General features: G+C 34.4%; 1 protein-coding gene across 4 annotated transcripts in view; it reads left to right on the top strand.

Moving 5' to 3' along the window:
• Positions 1-10602, top strand: part of LOC144973392 (uncharacterized) — a 13935-nt gene extending 3333 nt beyond the window's left edge. For 3 of the 4 annotated variants that reach the window (XM_078915756.1, XM_078915757.1, XM_078915755.1), the window contains exon 2: positions 8721-10602. In XM_078915756.1, the coding sequence (XP_078771882.1) occupies positions 8808-9872 (1065 nt within the window). In that variant the 5' untranslated portion in view covers positions 8721-8807 and the 3' untranslated portion in view covers positions 9873-10602. Of the gene's footprint in view, positions 1-6611; positions 6923-8720 lie in introns of those variants that run through there. The other variant, XM_078915758.1, reaches the window with a different exon arrangement.
• Positions 10603-10826: the final 224 nt, after the last annotated feature.

Below are 10826 nucleotides of genomic sequence, written 5' to 3'. Positions count from 1 at the left end.
TAATCTGGCCACATTGACACTTGTTCGTAAAAAGCATTCAAGAACTCAGTATGCCGTGTTGTTTACTTTACATACGTTCGCACGATCGGGCTACACTGACAAAACATCTTTTAATTGATTTTGGCCAGAAAACTTTAATTCAAATTAAATATTGATTAAATAACCATTTATTAACCCGCTCCTTACCAACTATAGGAAAATCGTCACATTCGTTACAATACAACCAACATTTTTCTTATTCAAATTTCTTTTGTACATCATAAAATTTAAAGAAAATTAACAGTGTGTTGTAGAGTATGTTTTGCTAAAGAAATTATGTATCGCAAGAAATTTACTGCTATTGTGTCTGAGTGCTAAAAAGATATATTTTGTATTAGTTGGGTCGGAAGTTTTGGGGAAAATCCTGAAAATGGCGGGTAAGGAGAGAGTTAAAGATATTTTAAAGACAATATTTTTGACCAAATTTTTGAATACGATTTTTTCCGGAGTACGGCAGTTAACTAGTTTAATAATTTAGCTCCAAAATGTTGTTTTTTTTTAATGTTTAAAAGTAATTCCAACCGATACTTCAAAACTTTAAAAATATAATCCTTCAGACCCATGAGAACACGGATTTTATCCCGGTTTTTATAGATAGGATGCGCTTGGCCAAGGAGTTCACAACATTGCCATCCGGAAGTATAACGGACCAACACACAAACTCTGTGTAACCATGAACTTTTATAGTCTTGTTAATACAGTTTAGTGAGAACAACTCACAAACGCGGATGGCAAAAACAATAACAAAGGCCTGAGTGACGTCATCTGCATACTATCTATAGCGTGAACTGGACAATAGCAACTGTTTACCACCCTTTTGATAGGATGCTCGTCTATCGCAAAGTACTTTCCGCTATATCTAACAGACCCAACAATCCAATCACAACTAGGTGGACATTGGGGATCAGAGGAAAAAATTTCAATTTCACCCGGGATCGATCTCGGTCCCTTTGAATAAGAAGCGATAGGCTTCAACAGACATGACGTCACTTCCCTCGTAATGACGCATGGTAACTTAGTAACTGGCTCTAAACTATCGGAACAATGGCGGACGCCCTTATGATTTTTTTTTCTCCGACGAGCATAAAAGTGTATCCAAAGGAGAAAAACATTCTAACTATGATCATGTTTTGACTTTTATACATTCTGATCACTTGACATATGAAAAATTCTAGCGGGCATGAAGAATAAAAAGTATCCATTTTCTTTGTTTGGAACCACGCTGCTCACCGTTACTGGGCGACGTGACATCAGACTATTGAATCCAATTGCTCTACGAACTGAGCTCATGGGGTCCATTAATTGTGAATGACAACACTTAAAATACATTTTCATTTAAGATTATTTTTTGACATATCGGTGGGGGGAGGGGTTTCATAGCTCAGTTAGTGGAGCACTCGCTGCACAAGCAAATGGATCAAGATCGATCCGGATGTATTTGGGATTTTTTTTTTTTCTGACCTACTTGTCCATTGATTGTACTGCTGATCTTGTTAACTCTGGCGGAAGTACTTTGCAATAAATACTAATAATAATAAGGATGATGATGATGATGATGATGATGATGATGATGATGATAATAATAATAATAATAATAATAGTAATTATTATTATTATTATTATTATTATTATTATTATTATTATTATTATTATTATTATATTATTATTATTATTATTAATATTATTATTATTATTATTATTATTAATATTATTATTATTATTATTATTATTATTATTATTATTATTATTATTAATGATAATATTATTATTATATAATAATTCCCTTTATTCATCCCCAAGGGGAAATTTGTCTTTAGGGTCTATTTCAAGGGAAGACTGGAATAACCCAGACGTCAGCCGCAGTGCAGTGCCTTAAAGTGAGCTTGGGTGATGTAACTTGCTCAAGGACAACAGTGCGGCGGGTGAATTAAAGTTTATGAGTAATTCTCATTTAACTGTATTAACCTGACTATAAACGTTCATGATTACACATAGTTTTGTGTGTTGGTCCGTTATATTTCCGGATGGCAATGTTGTTAGTTTCTTAGCCAAGCGCATACGATCTATATTAAGTTGTGTGATATCTTCTCACTAATTTCTCTCAGACTATAAACTTGTGTATTTGTACGACTGATATAGCAGGCAGAAATGGCTTGAGTGTTAAACAATCCACTTTTGTGTTAGGAAGGGAAGATATTTCAGAAGAAATCCTGAAAATGGCCGGAAAGAAAAGAGTTAAAAGGCGTTTTGTCAGTCACGGTAGTGGGGGTGCCAAGAGCCTTGGTATACATTTCATAAACACGGAGATTAAGATAATTTCAAAGGTGTTCGGAGTTCTGAATCCTGCTCAAGATATTGTGTATCACATGAACCAATGAAACAAAATTTTATATCAATAGATTCATTATATTATATTATATCAATAGTAGTGAGTGACGGTTCGTCTCTACGTCGGTATCATACTGTTACTACTTAAGGGGAGGGGCGACACCTGAAATATCGATTTTTGGTTCAAAATGTTAAATTTCAGTTTTTTGTTTATTATCAAAGAACAATCATTTTTTCACATATTTTCAGCACTTCGATGGTGATTTGGATAATATAAAGTTTGTAAATCGTCTTTCATAACCATGGAAGTCGACATGAAAATACCAAACTTTTCAATTTTTTGTAAGAATTCAACTGAAAATAATAGGACTGAAAAGCATTATAATACATATCGATGTTGTAAATTTTGATATCGATAGTTTAGTCTACTCTTTGCCCGTCTATTTGACACGGTTTCAGTCTCATAAATAGCAGGGGAGGAGTTTACTGTTAGTCGCGAACAAAGATTGTGTGTCAAACAGCTGATAAGAGGTCAAGTTGTCAGGTAAATACAACGTGATCACGAATGGTGCGATCTGATTGGCTGACCTTGTTCTAGACCTCTGACTCCGCGCCAGGGATTGGATGTTGAGTCAGGGTGAAAGTTCGCCTCTCTTACTATTATATTTTACTACGATTTGTTTACCTTTCGATTGATCAGTTGTTTTATCAAATTTTGACACGTATTCACGTTAATTATCTCTAAATATTTCCAATTTTTACTGGATTATTATAAATATACCTAAAGTGACAAAAAAATCCAAACGTTGGCAACAGTTATTTGCTACAAAAGCCAAGAAAGCAAGAAAGTTATGATGGCTCGTGGTTGACCCGTGATTACAAATCTTTGATTGGAATTTGGTGTGTGATAGTAGTATTATGATAAAGCGATTCCAAGCAATGCCACAGCGGAAAGAAATGAAATGGGCTATTCTTGCTGGTCTTTACCACGGTTATTACACCAATGACTTCCCTCAACATAGGTATTGTCCTCCTGAACCGGACTCCAGATGCTTTTATAAAAAAATATATTGCTGCCCATGTGTATCCTGTTGACACAAGCAGCGTGTAAATACACCTTTGAATTTTGATTTAATTCATGAGCACTTGAAGCCTGTAAATGCTTTGTTGAAGTGTTGTGAGATGAAGACAACACAAAATCCAAACGAAAGGTTTCATAATTCTGTTTGGTCAAGATGCCATAAAACATACTTCCATTCCCTAAAAAAAGTTGAGTTTGGTGCAGAGTATAATTTTGGTCTAATAGAAATAACATCCTGAAAGTGTCTTTGGGCATCGGTGGACTGGGAAAACACTCCCAGATGTTGAGTCAGCAAGCAGAGTCAAAAAGACTTGACCAGAGCATAAGGGTTGCTCAACACAAAGAGAAAAAAAAGACGCAAAATGAAAGCTCAGACCCGTGAAAAAGCCCAGAGGGAGGCAGAAAAAGAACACGGGGGACCCTCATACGGTGCTGGTATGTTTTGAGCTGGTTGTACCGTTTTGTCTTATTATTTTCATTCATTGTTATCTTTGATCTCGTTTTTCTCAAAATTACATTTTTTAACACTATTTTTTATCTTATTTTGTCATTTATCAATCAATTTGTTTAAAACTTTGCATGTCTAGAGCTATAGTGATTATCTAAAATCATACAGAAGGAATTTTAAATATCTTTATTATTTTTTGAAAAATTGACATTTTTATGTCAAAAAACATGATTTTTATCATACCGAAAAAATATAATTTTTAAAAATTTGTAAATAAAAATCTATTTAAAATATTTAAAAAATGCTTTGTATTTTTTAAAATAATATACAAATATACAACCATGCCAAATTTCAAGAAAATTCCATGGAAACTTATTGAGAAAGTAACTTTTTAAAATAGCACCCAGAGAAGAGTAAAATCCAAGATGGCGGCCGTCACCATGGCAACCGGACACGCCCACCGAAATAAATCACATGGTTCGAATCCATTGGTCATAGGCAATGTCCCAATATAAAAAGATATTGGATATAATCATTATTCTTGAAAATAGTTTCAGGTGTCGCCCCTCCCCTTAAAGTTTGATTTTATGCTTAACTCTCTCTCTCTCTCTCTCTCTCTCTCTCTCTCTCTCTCTCTCTCTCTCTCTCTCTCTCTCTCTCTCTCTGTGATATATATATATATATATATGACGTCACTCACCTCAGTGTTATGGTTTATAGCCAGCCTTTTTATGGGTAGTTCACACCAAATTGTATCATTCAGAATATAAATTATGCTCAAGGCTTGTACTCTTGAGCCGTTGCCGGTCAGCTAGCTGTCCCCACGAATCACGATCCTCTGCGATGCGAATGAAATCTGCGTTGCTTTAGTTTTGTGTACTGGTACGTTCTAGCCCGCTGGCGGATGTTATGAGCTTTTTGGATAAACGCAATGCGTCAATATATATATATATATATATATATATATATATATATATATATATATATATATATATATATATGTATGTATATATATATCCTATTATATATTTGGCAAATTGGATTTTTGTCTCCGTAACCGCAAGAGTTCACCACGAAACGTTGTATGGTATTTACAATTGGCATGAAGATAATAAGCATCTATTATGAGATTGATTAGACATCGTGATGATTTTAACGAAAAATTGAAAATTTGTTTCGTCAAATCCCACTGAAAATAGACTTAATCCATATGTCAATCTTTCTGGTTAGAGAGTATGACAATGCGGTGGGACTATGCTTGATTGAATCTATACCTGGTAGTGCTTCCTCTCATTACTCTTTAAATTTACTTCATCTTTTTTTTCCGGTGTTAACATTGGGAAAGAATTCTACGAAAAGTAAACGAATTATATATATATATATATATATATATATATATATATATATATATATATATATATATATATATATATATATATATACATATATATATATATATATATATATATATATATATATATATTATATATATATATATGTTGAATCGTGTTTGATACAAATATGGTACGAAAAGTGCTCGACATGTAGTAATGGAGCGAATTATTATTTAAAATATTTACCACAATGTTTGGGGCAGTCTACATCAATGTTTCAGGCTTAATTTGCCATCTTCAGGACTGAGTTGTTTTGTTGACTGTTGGTGTTTCTTAAAGTGGTTCCGGTTTGAAGTCAATTAAGAGGAATTTGCGCCGATGGGACACTTTCCGTAGAGTCCCCATCGGCGCAAATTCCTCTAAATTGACTTCAAACCGGAACCACTTCAAGAAACAACAGTCAACAAAACAGCTCAGTCCTGAAGATGGCAAATTAAGCCTGAAACATTGATGTAGACTGCCCCAAACATTGTGGTAAATATTTTAAATAATATATATATATATATATATATATATATATATATATATATATATATATATATATATATATATATATAAGATATTATATGCAGAATACATCTCACCGTGCCCAAATAAACAGCTACGTGGATTTTTCTTACTAAGTAAGTCGAAAAATGTTTTGTGTATAAAGACAATAGAAAATGGGTTTAAATGTTATTCAACATTTGTCATTAATTTTGGGTTGATCGACTTATCATCACGTTCATTGAACGGACTATGTGTGTCTGTATATATATATATATATATATATATATATATATATATATATATATATATATATATATATATATATATATATATATATATATATATAAATAAAAGCATAGCAGTCCGTTTAATGAATATGAATGATATGACCTATCGCATCAAAACGGTTATATTTCGGTACGGTTTTGTTGCTAAAAAATGAATTATTTTTTGTCAAAAACATGAGACTTGGACATAGTTAATTTGCTTTATTGAGGTGAACGAATCTAATTTCTTAAACTGATTGAGACACAAATAGGTTCACGTCTACTGAACACAATCAGTATTTAGTATATTGGCACGTCTTTAACACAGTCGTGTATGAGATCGAATGGAGAATTCCTTATCATTAATCTAGTGGTCCATGTTTTTATTTTTCGTGTGTATTCATCTTATTATTAGTGTGATAAGTAGTTGAACTGATCCAAAGTTATAGCTACTCATACTATTTTATCTATATATATATATATATATATATATATATATATATATATATATATATATATATATATATATATATATATATATATATAACAGTATTATAATTACCTAGCTAAATGTTGCAACCGTGCAATCTTACTCAGTGAGGAATACTTTTGAAAATAAGACACGTAAACACTTAATAAATATAATATCAAATATATTTTAACTGAGAGGATATTTCTGACGGATTTATTGTGTTCTTAAATGAAACTCATAACACTCCCCCCCCTCCCTCCTTATTTTTGATTTCAATAATCGGTGTATGACAAAGGTCATGTGACACAAACCTTGTGATTATAGAATACAATACATTTACTTTGTGTGTAGTGATCGGAATCTCATGCCCTAGGAGTATTATTCCAGTGGATTCGTGGTCTTATGGTAGGACACGCGCCTTCTTCTGACCTGTAGCTTCCTATTATTATTATTATTATTATTATTATTATTATTATTATTATTATTATTATTATTATTATTATTATTATTATCATTATTATTATTAGGTAGTAGTAGTAGTAGTAGTAGTAGTAGTAGTAGTAGTAGTAGTAGTAGTAGTAGTAGTAGTAGTAGTAGTAGTCGCTAGTACTAGTTACGGCGAAGGTCCTTTCGAGTGTGGGAAGTTAGTGGTTTGGAAGAAGGTCCTGTTGACTCACATTCTAGTACTGTAGTAAATCTTAAAGAGTACCGGGCCGTTAACAGCGTTGTCTCTCTCCGAAAAACATTGTAACATCGCCTAACAGACGCCATGTCCCGTCCTAAATGTTAATTGTTGCTGTTGACCAGGGACCCCTTGTAAAGCGCTTTAAGAACATTTAGTGGATATTGCGCTATATAAAAGCTCTTTTTTAGTAGTAGTAGTAGTAGTAGTAGTAGTAGTAGTAGTAGTAGTAGTAGTAGTAGTAGTAGTAGTAGTAGTAGTAGTAGTAGTAGTAGTAGTAGTAGTAGAGTAGTAGTAGTAGTAGTAGTAGTAGTAGTAGTAGTAGTAGTAGTAGTGCGGCTATGTCGTCTTGTGGTATGATACTGGCTTTCGGATCGGAAAGTCATGGGTTCGAACCTTGCTTGGCGCATAGTTAAGTCCTTGGAAAAGATTCTTTATTCAGATTCTCTCATAGCAATCTTTTAAAATACGCGATATCCATAAACGTGCTCAAAGCGCTTTACAAGGGGCCAATGGCCAACAGCAACACTTAACGTATAGGACGAGACATGACGCCTGTAAGGCGACATTACAATTTTTTTTTTCGGACAGAGACAACGCTGTTAATGGCCAGGTACTCATTTTACACCTGAGTAAAGTGAGAGAATGTGAATAAAGAGACTTTGCCAAGGACTCAACGATGCACCGAGCGTGGATCGAACCCAGGATATTTCGATCCGAATACGAGTGTCATACCACAAGAGCTGCATAAAACTTACCTTAAGAGTCTTCTCAATCATAAATCCTCTGTTTTTAATAAAATTAATAATTTCTTGGTGAGGTCAGCATAACTGAACCTACAATACTATAATTCATCATGGTTTGAGGAGACGATAATTTGGTTTTGACCTTTTTTTTTTAAATATTCGATCAGAAGGTTTCAACAAAAAATGCCGAATTTTCTCAATTCAGTCCCTGTGGAATTACTTCTGAATGTCGAAACTTGGTTTTAAATTTGTTTGCCGCAATGGGCGTAGATAGTATTTTGGCTTATCAGAACTGAAAAGAAGCGCGGCTAGGTAGGTATAGCGGCTATGTGGTCTGGTATGTCACTCGCCTTCGGATCGAAAGGTCCTGGGTTCGAGTCCCGCTATGGGCGGCGCATAGTTGAGTCCTAGGAAAAGGTCTTTCGCTTTACTCACATTCTCTCGTCCTACTCTGTTGTAAAATGAGTACCTGGCCGTTAACAGCGTTGTATTGTCCGAAAAAAATTAACATCGCCTAACAGGCGCCATGTCTCATCCTGCATGTTTAGTGTTACTAATGCTTAAAGGCCTCTTGGGAAGCACTTTTGAGCACGTTTAACGATATTGCTCTTTCTGAATGCTCAGATTTAAGTCTCATGTTTAATAGCCAAGTGATTTAACTAAATTAAATAAACATTTTGGTATTTCTATCATAGTGTTTGCTTTCTTTTCTTTTAAATTTCATTCGGACCGACTTTCGTGATTTAATATATTCATATCATTTTATACTTTCCAGAAATGAAGCATATGGATCAAAACAACAAATATAAAACCATACCAAACTGGTGATATCTCAACGAATCGATCTTCGACCTCCAACAATATGGCGCACACAAATTCTGTTGGAATAATGCCGGGAGCGGCGACAGAAAAACTTCCTTTCGTCCATTCAGATTTCAAACCACGATCAAAATTTGCAAAGTGTTTTGGGGGCTTCAAAAAATTTACAAAACATAGCAACGGTGATGCTAACAACTACGAGGGTCAAAAACTTCCGTTAATACATTATTCTGTAGGAGATCAAAGGAATCTGATCACGATCGGTGCAAAGTATCGTGACGAGAAACCCGAGTACCCGGGTTTTGCTGGGAAAAAGAAGCTTTTGAAGAAAAAAGATAGCTCATCAAGTATAGCACATCCTGCGATTTCCGGTTCGTTTACTCGGAGCCAAGCCAATGCGATGAAGCAGTACCTATCCCTCCCAAATCTTCACATTTTACACCAGCAGTCGGAGACTGGAGCTTTTCATAATTTCCGCAGCACGACAAATTTTGAAAGAAAACGACGCCAGAGACACAAAGACAACAAAGAGGCCGAATTCATGAATTATTTACAACGGCAGCAACAACAGCATTGTCATCTGTTAAATAATAACGTCAACAACAACAGCAACAACTACAACAACATTAACAACAGCAGCTACTACAACAACAACAATAACAACATTAACCACAATACTAGCACTATCAACGATTCCCATCAATACACCAACACCAACGACCGAGACAATAATATGGACTCACTTTTTATCGTGGATGACGAGGATGAAAACGTCACTCCTTCCAACAACACGATGGTAGTTGGGAATGGTGTAAAATTTATAGACCCTCCTACTGTCTTAAATCAACACGAATCCTTCCAGCGCTGCTCTCCGAACAGCAACAACAGCAACTCATTTTCTGCGGACTACGAGATGATGGATCCTTTCACCAGAGAAGTTGACAAGAAGCTTCGAGAAGCGCGTGGAAAATCGGGCATGAAACGAGACAAGCGTCGAGAACCAGATCACATGAGGGCGCTTGGGGATGTTGTGACGGCCGAGAGGATGCACGAGCTTTTGCAGCCCAGGAAGAGTGAAGGCCCCTTGACTTTCGAAGCCGATGTTTAGAAGACTTGTTTGATTAACACACTGTCCTGAGTGCCTTATAACTAAAATTATTCAGAGGCTTTTCACTTGGAAGTAATAGCACGCTCTCATCAAATCATGTAACGTTGACCATTTGATTGCAAAATAAAAGACTTTCTACAGTGATATTGAAAGATGATATTTTAATTCGCAAACAAAACCATTTCAGCTCTTATTCATTAATTTGTTTACTTGACACAGACTGGTGGAAATGTATCTTTATTTTTCAGCCGATTGGCACACAAAGGAACAACGAAGTACTGATGGAATTGAAGTGCTCTTTATCCGGATTGCGTTGGAGGAAATTCGAGACGAGTTGTGCTATTCTTGGGGAATCGAATGGAGATTTTGTTAATACTCAAAACTCATAATACTAAAAAATAATAAGGAATTCTTTATTTAAAGATGGATGTCATTATAGAGATGTTTCGTGGATTGGAAATGTTTTTCCAATGGCTGTCAATACACCAGGAACTCGATACCATGTCGAAGGTAATCTTTCCTTGATAATTTCTAGGATCGGAATTAAAAGTGATCGTTTTAATGACAACAGAATGGTTTTGTGGACTAAAGACCAAAACAGTTGACAGTGGTTTCTACATTAAATGTAAACGACCAAATCAAAACGGTATTATGTCGGGATAAAAGTGATGCTTAAAATTGAATTTGAAGCTTAAGTTCTATTGTCTGAATTAAAACAATTTTGCCTTAATTGGATTTTAAAAAATTATTTTTATTTATTTATATTCATTCATTATTAATTTTCATTTTCAATCTTCTTTCATACTTTTTTCTGTTTTTCCCTTTTAGATAGTTTTATCGCCAAGAATATGTAATGTGTAATATTATATTTTTACTTATTTTTTAAGGAATTTAAGGAACACTTGATCCATTTTAAAGCCATGTTACTGATATGATGATAAACAATATGGTGAA

The sequence above is a fragment of the Berghia stephanieae genome, chromosome 5 (genome assembly GCF_034508935.2).
Source record: "Berghia stephanieae isolate SIO BIC M18660-M18661 chromosome 5, UCSD_Bste_1.3, whole genome shotgun sequence".
NCBI classification, from domain to species: Eukaryota; Metazoa; Mollusca; class Gastropoda; order Nudibranchia; family Aeolidiidae; genus Berghia; species Berghia stephanieae.
The sequence above is the reverse complement of the archived record's forward strand: the minus strand, read 5'-3'. Positions and strand labels throughout refer to the sequence as shown.